Source organism: Saccostrea echinata, unplaced genomic scaffold (assembly GCF_033153115.1).
Source record: "Saccostrea echinata isolate AGI-Se365-2 ecotype Australia unplaced genomic scaffold, CSIRO_AGI_Sech_v1 ptg000015l, whole genome shotgun sequence".
NCBI classification, from domain to species: Eukaryota; Metazoa; Mollusca; class Bivalvia; order Ostreida; family Ostreidae; genus Saccostrea; species Saccostrea echinata.
In genome coordinates, this window is record NW_026889764.1 from 1,098,542 (window position 1) to 1,112,017 (window position 13,476).

General features: G+C 34.5%; 1 protein-coding gene across 1 annotated transcript in view; it reads left to right on the top strand.

Moving 5' to 3' along the window:
- LOC133187973 (A disintegrin and metalloproteinase with thrombospondin motifs 9-like) overlaps nt 1-13,476 on the top strand; it is a 91,611-nt gene that overhangs the window by 49,386 nt on the left and 28,749 nt on the right. The window contains 12 exon segments of the mRNA XM_061323365.1: nt 693-842; nt 1,698-1,839; nt 2,069-2,173; nt 4,586-4,728; nt 5,035-5,098; nt 5,908-6,022; nt 6,262-6,398; nt 6,595-6,724; nt 8,474-8,572; nt 9,166-9,332; nt 10,846-10,966; nt 12,478-12,613. Of these exon segments, the coding sequence (XP_061179349.1) occupies nt 693-842; nt 1,698-1,839; nt 2,069-2,173; nt 4,586-4,728; nt 5,035-5,098; nt 5,908-6,022; nt 6,262-6,398; nt 6,595-6,724; nt 8,474-8,572; nt 9,166-9,332; nt 10,846-10,966; nt 12,478-12,613 (1,509 nt within the window).

Genomic DNA, 13,476 nt, shown 5'->3' on the forward strand with positions numbered 1-13,476 from the left:
GTGTGCACTTCAAAGCAGTGCTGGTATGGTATCATTGGACCCTATTGTTTGAGGGGATCTGTTTGGATGATGATACATTAATGACACAGCATGAAGTACAGCTAACCTGCTTAAAAGTGCAGGAAGAAAACATGCAAGCACTGGTATATGATTGATAGACAAGATATAAGTCCCAAGTTATGCATTCTTCATTGCTAAAAACAAATTATAGAATTTTACAGTAGACTCTATTACATCAAGCTTAAGTGTATTCCTTTGTATCTTTATTTGTAATCTTCTGTATAGGCATTTGCCAACTGTGAAATTTTAATTAAAATTCAGAAAATCAGTTAAAGGGATCGTAAGATTTTTTTTTAATTGATTTATTTTTCACCACCATGCATCATGTCCAATTTGTGACATGTTTTGTCAAGGTGTCGTACAACTAACAAAGAATTACATTCTTGTTCTATGTATCAGTTGCTAATTAATGGAAGCAAATACTTCATTGAGTCCTGGTACAACAGCAGGGTCACAAAAACTCTTAAATACATTATTTTTGTGCATTTTATTTTGTTTAAGATATAAATCCAGGTATCTGCAGTCAAGTCTCCAATATTAATCACAGCATCCAAACTTGGCATCCTTAAAGATCATGAAAATCTGTTGAGATTGAATGTGTGCCATTATTTCACTCCTATTGTCTTTTTCAGATTCAGTTTGCCTCACGATGATGACAAGAGATGTAAAAAGTTTTTAAAGGGACCCTACTCAGACCATATCATGTCCCCCACACTGGACCACAACACCAGTCCCTGGACCTGGTCCCACTGTAGCTCTTCACTCATTACCAGGTTCATTGAGTAAGTGTTGTCAATGAGTTATAAATAAAAGCTGACGAATCTACGGTAGGAGAAAGTAACACCTATTGAAAAAAGTCCTCAATTTTTACTATTCAGTCAGTTTCTCTCGATTTTTTTTATGTATGTGTGACATTATATACTTTGAAATATAATGATACAGTCCTTGAGTGCACATATGCATACACATATGAATGTATATATGTATAATTTGTGTTAATTTTATCATTAGATTAAAGATGTTTAAAAGTATTTGTATGTATAAAAAATTTGTCAATTGGCTTGCATTATGTCAGTTGTTTAGGTGGCCTGACATAGCAACTTGTAGAGCAAAAGTTCACAATAAGTCCCGTTTTATTGTATGACAGTGCTTATGATTTGTTATAATTTGTTGTATGTTAGTAATTTGATGATGCTGACATGTTTTGTTGTATGATGTTCCTGACATGTTTTGTATATGATGTCCTTGACATGGTTTGTTGTATGATGCCGTTGACATGTTTTGTTCTATGATGTCCTTGACCCTTGACATGTTTTGTTGTAGGATGCCCTTGACATGTTTTGTTGTAGGATGTCCTTGACATGTTTTGTTATATGATGTCCTTGACATGTTTTGTTGTAGGATGTCCTTGATATGTTTTGTTGTAGGATGCCCTTGACATGTTTTGTTGTAGAATGCCCTTGACATGTTTTGTTGTAGGATGTTCTTGACATGTTTTGTTGTATGATGACCTTGATATTTTGGTGTATGATATTCTTGACATGTTTTGTTGTATGATGTCCTTTCATGTTTTGTTGTATGATGTCCTTGATATTTTGTTGTATGATGTCCTTGACATGCTTTGTTGTATGATGCAGTGCAGGTTCTGCGGAATGTTTATTGGATCGCCCTGGAAGACGAAGAGAAAGATCAGAGAAAGGTGAACCAGGAGAACTATACGGCATTGATAAACAGTGTGCCCTCATGTTTGGACCAAACTTTAAGATCTGTCCTTATATGGTAATCATTAGAAGACAAAAAACAAACTTATTATCTTCAGTATTTCGCTTTGGAAAAATCTGTGAAACACTTGTTGTTATCTTTAACTATGCCTGAACAGAATATGGTAAAATTGAAAAATTCTCTGCATTAAAAAATTGCATTTCATAAATGGAGATTTAATAGATACTGGGTAAGGAGAACATTGCTTAAATCTTCATAAATTTTGAACGTAACTTTTCTGTTACAGCTGGATTGTAAGCGACTCTGGTGTACAGATAGCAAATCCAAATCCAAAGGCTGTAAGACTCTCCATATGCCGTGGGCAGACGGGACCAGATGTGGAATGGGCAAGGTAGAGTAGTGTCCCTTTAGTCCCATAACGTTACTACTACAATTGTCAAGGAAGTTGCCCGTAACTACCAAATGTCATCACTTCAGCTCTCTACCTTTAAACTTTGTTGGTGTTATTGTCCCTACATGTGTTTATTTGATTTGAACAGTAGTAGCAACTTTATTTTACAAAACAATATTTTGACAAGAAAAGGCTGAAAAGATCCTGATTTTAATGACTTGTAATATTTGATGTATACCAGAACATTTTTAAGCACTTTTTAATTTTTATTGCAAGCTGTAAATTGTACTTTATTTAATGAGAGAAAAACATGTTGACTTTTTTGCACTACTGCAGATGTGTAAGAGTTTCCCCAACAAGAAATGGTGTAATGTTCTTTGTAGTAACCCTGCACTTTAGACAAAAATTAATTTGTGTTTGTAAAAACAGGGAAATTTGGCAGCCTGGTTGCTGTTACTGTTTGAGATGATGTTTATTCAATTGCATGTAAATCATAATATCTAACGTGTATGCATAAAGATTACTGAAAAGTGAAACCAGACTAACTTTTTTTTCTTCTTGTATCAAGATTAATTTTTTTTTTAATCAACACATGTTATCGCAAAGATTTTCTGGGGTAGAAGAAGGCAAGTTTTCAACCTGTATGCAGATTGAAGAACTGCATATGTTTATTATAGAGAAAAATATTAATCTGGAAATTACACAAATTTGATGGGGAGGGTGTCTAAAACTTAAACTTGCAGATTTTATTGACATTTTAAATCTCAAATCTTATTTACATTGCTAATACTGCATAATTTGCTAAAGATATGTTAGCATCAGACTTCTTAAAAGATGCCAAAAATGACATTAACTACATGCAGTGCTCCTGAACTTATGAAATTTGTGAATATATAACAATCGATCAATCTTCATTATGTAGGAAGTTTTAATAAAATTATCATCTTGTGGAGCCTATAAAGATTGTATATTGCTAAAGATAGCGATGGACACACATTAAAAATATTTTTTAATAAGATTACATGAGGAGCATTAATAGATTTATGTCTTATAATCTTTTTAACAAGACTGGTTGGTTGTGATATACTTGATACTACATTCAAATTTGAAACGTATTTTTAGAGGTTTGTAGCAGACAGATAAATGGCCTACTTCATATCCTGGGGTTCATGACTCCTGTTGAAAAGTTTGTAAATCCTCCATTAATACATAAACAGTACATAGGGTGCTGAATTTAATGGATCCAGGCTTATAGTTTCCTACTTTCTGGTGACTTCTAAAACAAACTAGGAGGTAGATTGCAATCTTAAAGAGTTTTACAGGCCCCTCCTCTCAAAACTTATCCCCCTTGATAATATTTAAACATTTTTTGAATACCCCACACAGCATCAGTGAAGATCTACACCAAGAAGCAGGAAATTTTATAAAGTTGTTGCCTCATCATCATAAGATCTGATCATTTACCCAATACCGTTTTTTATTTCCTGGAGAGTTCTGTAAAGGGAGACACATTTGTCAACAGGGGAGGTAATTAAAAGATCTTTTGAAATTTGTCTTCAATAAATAATTTTGCTCCTAGATGTAGTTCATACAAGAGAACAGATGTTTAAAGGTGTTTTGGTGCTTTAGCGTGTAAACTCTTCAGGGCTTTATAGACTTCATTCCTCTCTATTACTCGGTCATAAAGCTGAAGTGCTGTTGTGTTAAAACTTAGTTTTTATAAGTAAAACACTTTTTAGTAAGATAAAAGGTATTTATCTCATTTGATTAACCTTTATTATATTGTGTTTATCAGTTTGACCATGTTGGGCAGGGTTTGTTAAATAAGTCAGGGCAAGTTTTATTACACTGCATATGTACCCCACATTCTTTTTGTAACCGCCTTTTTATTTGACATCAAAATCATGAAAAACAAAACCTGTTCATAAGGCGGTAAATGATTACTGACGTCAAGAAAAGCAAAACGCAAGCTGGCATGAGGGCGGAGGGGAGATGATGACCTTGATCTGATTAACCTGAAACTTAAGGTCACAGACAATCAAATGTGATATCGGTAATTTATCACATGTTCCAGGTTTCAGATTTAATAAATCCCTTAATGATTACAAAAAAAATCATCTCAATATGATGCAGATGTTTTGTTTCTTTTCATCTAATAATCACTTGGTGCATGTTAGATATACAGACCTGGTTGTTCTTCGTTACTTCAGATGGAAATGAGCTCAAATTCATGAATTCAGAAACAATGTTAAGGAATCTAGGAAATTTGGTCAATAATTTCCGGGTTTTTTTTCTGATTAATGAAGACAGATATAAAAAGTTTATTAGAGCAAATAAAATTATTTTTTTTACTTTCTCTTAAGTATTTGTCTGACACTGTGATTTGATACATTGCTTATTTTTTTTATGCAGTGGTGCCAGCATGGAGCTTGTGTGGCAAAATCAATCCCCAAAAGAGTTGATGGAAGCTGGGGTGATTGGGAGATGTATGGTGACTGTACCACATCCTGTGGGGGAGGGGTTCGAATGGCCATCCGCAAATGTAACAACCCTGAGTAAGTTCATGAAGCTAGGTCATTCTGTGTGTTTCCTTTCCTCAGCAATGTTTAAAGAAGATAATTAATAATTCTGGATTGAGTTGAAGTAATCATTAAATAAAGGCCACACCTCCTTTAATGAAGAGGGACCATCAGTGTGCATGTACAGAACTGAAAGCATGTTTTATTTAATATTCTGATAAGCAGAATAGTTTATAATTAAATCTTCTGTGAATAAGATGTAAAATTTCCCTAAGTTGGAGCTATTTAATGATGGTCTTTTGTATTCTTTGTTTTGTTGCCTACTCATGTTTTCTGTTGCAGGCCAGCCAATGGAGGTCGGTACTGCACCGGACAAAGAACCAGATATAAATCGTGTAATACCAAGGTAAGACAGGGCCTTGAACGGGAACAGAGAGCTGAAACATTTCAGCATCTTCCTCTTTTTTACCCACTGATAAAATGCAAGTTTTATGTATCTGTAATGGTGCTCAAGTGCAGGGGAGTCAACGACCCCACAACAATACCTTAATTATTGATCTCCCATGATGCAGTGCAACAAAACCTACAACTTCCCAGCAGTCTCTCCTGCAAAGTTGACAATTATGTATTTAGGAAGTAACAAAATTAAGATAGCAGAAAGATTTTTTTTTGTTAAGGTATGAAGTTTGAGGTTCTCCAGTTAGATTCTGCAAGTAAGCATTTTGTTAGATAGAGGAGGAGGGGTTTTTTTATTGTAATTTTTGAATTAATCATGAAGTTTTAAAAAATTTAGATGAACCAATGGCCATTATAAACATAAACCAGGTGTTGCTATCAGGAGTAGACCTATCGGGGTACTGTTTTGAGTGATAGTAACAAATGAGAAGACTGTGTGAATAATGCAACATGCCTACAGAGTCCAAGAGTTGAACAGGTTCAAAATCGTTCATCTTTTCCTATAAATAAACATTAATTATTGGATTCCCAGGATGTTCTGCCATATTGGCAGTATTTTGGTGTTTATGGGAATCTAGGTGCTTGAACAGGGTTGAATAGCCTCAAAGTCAGGGGATGTGTATTTTTTCCCCTTTGCAATTTTTTTTGTTTTGTTTATAGCCCTGGATGTTTGATAACTTGTTTTTGTTGATAGTTATATGAACCTCATTGTGTGATTGTGTAATGTTTTTGACCCTGAATTGGGTTTTTATTTTGTAGCCCTGTGACCCTGGCAGCAAAGACTTCCGTGAAATACAGTGTTCAGCTTTCGACAACAGCCTGAAATTTCAAGGCCTTCCATCCAATGTCAGATGGGTCCCAAAGTATGCAGGAAGTATGTTAGTTGTCGTCAAACAGAAAATTAAGACATGCGTTAAGGCATTCAAAATTTTCACAAAATTGGATTCTTTTAACCATTAAAACAAAAAAATTTTGTTTGCCACATCAGTTACATTGTGTATCCACTTAGAAATATTTGTAACTATAGAAGAAATAAGTGTACAATGTTCAGGTTTACACATTTTTCTCTGTTTTTTTGACTTGTTAAGAATGGAGTTATTTGTTGTGTTACAGTTCGCTTGAAAGATGTCTGTAAGCTATACTGCAGGGCTTCCTCTAGTTCTGCTTACTATCTTCTGAAAGACAAAGTTGTAGATGGAACCAAATGTGGACCTGATACATTTGATATGTGTGTCAATGGCATGTGCCAGGTAGTAAAAAAAAAGATCTTATAGCAATAAAAGTTAAACTCATAAGTAAAGTACAACTTCATTTGTTGTAATGGCTTGTATTTAAATAAAACATTAAATAATAAGTTTATATTTAAGATCTTTGTAACAAAAATTAAATGAAATTTCTGTGAAGCTGTACTATCATGTTAAAATAGAGATATTTGATGTTACATAGAAAGCCGGCTGTGACAATAAACTAGGCTCCACCATGGTGGTAGACAGATGTGGCATTTGTGGTGGTGACAACTCAACATGCCGCATGGAGCGAGTCTTCAATCGTTTCAACCTGGTTAACTTAACTTATGGTAAGGCTGTTTAAGAGTTGAAACAGAGTAGAATAGTCATCTATAATATCTATGATAGCCTTTAGAAACATATTCTTTATTCCAAGTCATCGTCTACATTATTTATTCAAATCGAGGAATTGCAATACAGTTTAACTTTGTATCTTGAACACTGATATCTCAAAAACCCTTGATAAGTTGAATGTTGAAATGGCCTGGAAGTCCCAACCACTTTTTAGCTCACCTGAGCCGAAGGCTTAAGTGAGCTTTTCTGATTGAAATTTGTCCGTTGTCTGTCGTTGTCGTAAACTTTTCACATTTTCATCTTCTTCTCAAGAACCACTGGGCCAATTTCAACCAAACTTGCCACAAAGTATCCTTGGGTAAAGGGGATTCAAGTTTGTTCAAATGAAGGGCCACGCCTTCTTCCAAGGGGAAATAATTGTGAATTCATGAAAAATTAATGGCATCATTTAAAAATCTCCTCAAAAACCACTGTGCTTGAAAATACGAAACTTATGTGAAAGCATCCTCAGGTAGTGTGGATTCAAGTTTGTTAAAATCATGATCCCTGGGGGTAGGGTGGGGCCACAATGGGGGATCAAAGTTTTACATAGGAATACATAGGAAAAATCTTTAAAAATCTTCTCCTCAAGAACAGCAAAGCCATGATGGGTCATATTTATATGGAAGCATTCTCAGGTAGTGTAGATTCAAGTTGGTTCCAGTCATGACCTCCGGGCTAGGATTGGGCCACAATTGGGGATCAGAGTTTTACATAAGAAAACATAGGAAGAATCTTTAAAAATCTTCTTCTCAAGAACAGTAAAGCCATGATGGGTCATATTTATATGGAAGCATCCTCAGGTAGTGTAGATTCAAGTTTGTTCAAATCATGACCCCCGGGTGAAGGGTGGGGCCACAATGGGGGATCAAATTTTTACATAGGAATATATAGGAAAAATCTTTAAAAGTCTTCTTCTTAAGAACAGCAAACCCATGATGGGTCATATTTATAGGGAAGCATCCTCAGGTAGTGTAGATTCAATTTTGTTCCAGTCATGACCCCCGGGGGTAGGGTGAGGCCACAATGGGCGATCAAAGTTTTACATAAGAAAACATAGGAAAAATCTTTAAAAATCTTCTTCTCAAGAACAGCAAAGCCATGATTGGTCATATTTATATGGAAGCATCCTCAGGTAGTGTAGATTCAAGTTTGTTCAAATCATGACCCCCAGGGGTAGGGTGGGGCCACAATGGGTGATCAAAGTTTTACATAGGAATATATAGGGAACATCTTTAAAAATCTTCTTCTCAAGAACAACAAAGCCATGAATAGTCATATTTAAATGGAAGCATCATCAGGTAATGTAGATTCAAATTTGTACAAATCATGATCCCCCCCCCCCCCCCCCACACACACACACACACACAAACCAGTTTATATTTAAACTTTTCAAGACTGAACTGATTTCTGCTTTTTTCTAGCCAGAGTGCTCAGGTGAGCGATGTGGCCCCTGGGTCTCTTGTTCTTTATGTCTTTTACCAGTAACTCGATTTCTCAAATCCTCAGCTATCTTTTTCTCAGCCCCACTGAGTTTGAGATAACATGGTTTTTACTGTATATTGGTATCTACCCTGAGTAACCGATGAAGGAAAAATGGAGAAAAATAGCAAAGAAATTTGTATTTGTCATTGACTGTGATGTAAATAAATTTGTGTCAGTAGAATACAAGTTTTTATCATTGATAATTGTATTGATTTCTTTAGGGTACAACTATGTTCATACCATTCCAACTGGAGCAAGAGAAATTGTGATAAAACAGCACGGTGTAGTGTCCGGACTTGATGAAGATGGCAATTTTCTAGGTACTTTTTTTGAATGCTATGCATGGCCTCTGTCACTAGAGATACATTTTAAAATGAATTATTCTTTTGGAATATTTGATCAGGGAATTCTATACTAACGGGATAAGCAACTTCCTCAGATGTTTATTTGCCGAAAATGTCAAACATAACCTTACAAGTTTTTCAAACTGCTTATTCCCAGTAAAGATTTTAGTGTTTGATGAATGTAACTTGTTCGTATTGTTTATGAGGATATATGTTCAATAAATTTTAAAGCATAATTGTAAAAAATTTAAACAGTCATCACAATTAGACAAAAACTCTGAAATAAGGCTGGTCAGGGGCATGTGTTGGTTTGAATATAAACAAAATAATACAAAGATTTAAGAGTATAATCAGTGCAAATGACATATTTTGAATAATTTTTGATTGATAAAAGTTATGTTATATGTGATAATATCAGAGATATATTTTTAAAAAGTTATATTTTTAAAAAATTTCTTGTGAGATACTCCTTAGTACAGCTGTATATAGTATATAGGTCCATGATTTGATTTTCAAATTTTGAAATCCTTACTCAGATTTTAATAAAAATTTGTTAAAATTGTTAACAGCTTTAAAGAATGAAACTCATCGTTTCATTTTGAATGGCAACAAGACCATAAATGTGGCCAAGACCAGGATTCGAGTGACAGGAGCCTGGATAGAATACAGTGGATCAGGGGCAGTTGTAGAGAAGATCAATGCTACAGGACCAATCCAAGAAAGCATCTCACTATGGGTACGCAAGAAAGAACAGAAATTGTAGTTATCCTTCTCAAATTTAAAAATATGAAAACAATCATTATACCAAATTATTTATGAGAGGAAAAGAAATAGTTCTTCCATTTTATAAAGAATTTTAAAGGAATTGCCTTTGGTAAATGAATATAAAGAATCCATTTACGCCCATCCTCATTGATATCATAGTGTTAACATATTACATTTGGCTGTTAATCTATCTAGAGCCTTTGGTGGAAAGCACCTTCTAAGTCAAGTACGTCACTAGATGTCTTGTACATTTATTCATTAATGCAATCAAACCTCATTATGTCGAACTCGAAGGGGCTGAGAAAATACCTCGAGATAACGGAGGATTCGAGAGATCCGGGTAAAATACTTAATGAATAAGTAGTTGGGACCTCAAAATTACTCAGATATATTCATGGTATTCGAGATATCCATGTTCAAGATACCCAAATTCAACTGTATATGCATTCAGAAATGTGCTTAATCAAATCAATGCTATCTTGTTGAAAAATTAATTTCTGTCAAATATCATGCATGTTTTAGTATAATAAATTTACAGCACTCATGAAGCATAGATCTTTGAACCCATACTAGAGTTTTGAAGAGGGTAGTTTTCAAATACCCCCTCCCCATCTCTCTCTCTCTAGCTCTCTCTAAGAATGTGAAATTTCTTTATCTGATTATTTTAATGTAAATTTTATAGTTTAATCTGAAGCTGAAATGTTGAGATAAACTTGGATTGTGAGATTTAGAGATGTAGATTATTTGTGATAATCCTTTTAATTCCTAACCCCCTTCTAGTTCCTGTTGAGTATTGCCTCTGGTGACCCAGTCTGGCAGTGAGCTGCTCTCTATCCCAGTAAACATTGAGTTGATCATGTATCCTCTGTTGTTTACATCCATCACCCCCTGTTTTCCATCATGTAGTGTAGGTCAGGAGGTCTCCTCTGTATCCAAAACTTAAACAAATGAAGCCCCTGTTCTAATTGTAACATATTGTTTTCTGTCCAAAATAACAATTGTTTCGGGTGTTTTCTTCTGTTTGCTTGTCAGAACCTTCTTGTTTCTAATTTTTCACCGATTCCTGAATTCTCAGCAATATATTTTTGTGAGATATTTTCAGACCTTTTTACAAAGAGATGAATTACTTATGTGTAATTTTACAAATGGTTTGAAGGAGTCTCAGATTTGCTTAAGTAGGTCTGATTATGTGAGTTTTGTGTAAAGATTTTTGTAATGTAGCCCATATAGCTTCAATGAAAACTTTCTTCAGAAATGAATAGAAAAAAATATACCCGTTATCAAGCAAATTTGCCGAAAATGAAATAAAAATTGAAGGTTCTTTCTTAATTTTGGAAGAGAATTACAAAAAGAAATTCTAATTGCAATTTTAGAGAGAGGGAGAAAAGAGTTGTTTTTGAAAATACTGTCCTGTAAATGATTTGTTATTTCAGAAATAAGTTGCTGCTTTTCCACCATGTTGTTATAAGTTATATACATTGCAGGTGCTGTCAGTTGGAGAGTTATTTCCCCCTAATATAGAGTACACCTACGTCCTTAATGTGGAGTCACGGTTTGTGTGGAGTAGTGATGGGCCATATGAACCATGCAACAATACATGCCAAGGTAGGCAAATATCACCTCCTATATTCATTTACTCACAGAATTATATAGATATCTTGTGTTATTATATTTAAGAAAATGAAGAGTGGAAAATAATGTACACGTACAACTTAAGATTTTATGCTTCAGTTGTGAGTTTATGCTCAATCACTTGATCCCCCAGCATACTCCTTGTTGCAGGTTTAAGGATGGTAATATTTTACCTGGGATATACATGTACCAGTATATGGTAGAAATATTGTACATTTAGGTTTCAGAAAGAAAACAATTAGGTGTGTTATATGTATATGGTAATATAGTATATATTTTTAGGTTATAAATTTGATTTGTTTGTTTGATTGTTGCTTAAAGTCTCTCTCAAGAATTTTTCACTCATATGGAGACGCTCTACCACTGCGCCATGCAGGCGACTGTAGGTTATAGAAAGAGGACTATTGTTTGTGTTCTATGATAATATTGTATAACTAGGTTACAGAGAGAGAATTGTTGTTGTATGGTTATATTGTATATATTTGTAGGTTACAGAAAGAGGACTGTTGTGTATGTTATAAAGTTATATTGTATATATTTGTAGGTTATAGAAAGCGGACTGTTGTGTGTGTTATATGGTAATATTGTGTATTTGTAGGTTATAGAAAGAGAACCGTTGTGTGTGTTATATGGTTATATTGTATACATTTGTAGATTACAGAAAGAGGACCGTTGTGTGTGTTATATGGTAATATTGTGTATTTGTAGGTTACAGAAAGAGGACTGTTGTGTATGTTATAAAGTTATATTGTATATATTTGTAGGTTACAGAAAGAGGACTGTTGTGTATGTTATAAAGTTATATTGTATATATTTGTAGGTTATAGAAAGCGGACTGTTGTGTGTGTTATATGGTAATATTGTGTATTTGTAGGTTATAGAAAGAGGACCGTTGTGTGTGTTATATGGTTATATTGTATACATTTGTAGATTACAGAAAGAGGACCGTTGTGTGTGTTATATGGTAATATTGTGTATTTATAGGTTACAGAAAGAGGACTGTTGTGTATGTTATAAAGTTATATTGTATATATTTGTAGGTTACAGAAAGAGGACTGTTGTGTATGTTATAAAGTTATATTGTATATATTTGTAGGTTACAGAAAGCGGACTGTTGTGTATGTTATAAAGTTATATTGTATATATTTGTAGGTTACAGAAAGCGGACTGTTGTGTGTGTTATATGGTAATATTGTGTATTTGTAGGTTACAGAAAGCGGACTGTTGTGTGTGTTATATGGTTATATTGTATATATTTGTAGGTTACAGAAAGCGGACTGTTGTGTGTGTTATATGGTAATATTGTGTATTTGTAGGTTACAGAAAGAGGACCGTTGTGTGTGTTATATGGTTATATTGTATACATTTGTAGGTTACAGAAAGCGGACTGTTGTGTATGTTATAAAGTTATATTGTATATATTTGTAGGTTACAGAAAGCGGACTGTTGTGTATGTTATAAAGTTATATTGTATATATTTGTAGGTTATAGAAAGCGGACTGTTGTGTGTGTTAGTGATGATGAAGAGAAGATTATTGTCTCAGATAAAAAATGTGAGCGTCTTGAGATTCCCAAGCCAATCCCAAGAACAGAGCATTGCAATATGGAATGTTCTCTTAGGTAAAGTTCTTTTCTCAAAAACATTCAATTACCAACTTTCTAAAAGTTGAAATTTGTTAAGCTTTCATTATTTTTGTTTTGAGCAAGTTTCATTTTTTTTTTTGATAATGAAAGAAAACTTGCATTTGCCTGGTCCCACCCTGAACCATTTTTTTAAGGAAGCTGGGTTGGAGCCACAAAAAGGGTCTTTTTTATGTGAAAATGTAAAGGAGATATAGATACAGGACAATGTTTTTTTTTTTTTGATTAACAAAAAGTGGGTGTTTTACAATTGGTACTATAATATGATAATTAATGATAGAACTTGAAGTTTACACTCATTAGCTCACCTCGACGAAGTCAAGATGAGCTTATGCTATACCCCCGGCGTCAGCGTCGGCGTCCCGGTTAAAGTTTTAGGAGCAAGTCCCATTCCCAAGTAACTTTAAGCCCTACCTAGACCAAACTTGCATGGATGATGCATCTAGGGATGGACACTAACAAACCTGCTTTGGATGCTGGATCTGACCTAGATTTTCCAGATGAGTGACCAGGTTAAAGTTTTTGGAGCAGGTCCATTACCAAGTAACTATAAGCCCTACCTAGACCAAACTTGCATGGATGATGCATCTAGGGATGGACACTACCACACCTGCTTCAGATGTTGGATCTGACCTAGATTTTCCAGATGAGTGACCAGGTTAAAGTTTTTGGAGCAGGTCCATTCCCAAATAACTTTAAGCCCTACCTAGACCAAACTTGCATGGATGATGCATCTAGGGATGGACACTAACAAACCTGCTTTGGATGCTGGATCTGACCTAGATTTTCCAGATGAGTGACCAGGTTAAAGTTTTTGGAGCAGGTCCATTCCCAAGTAACTA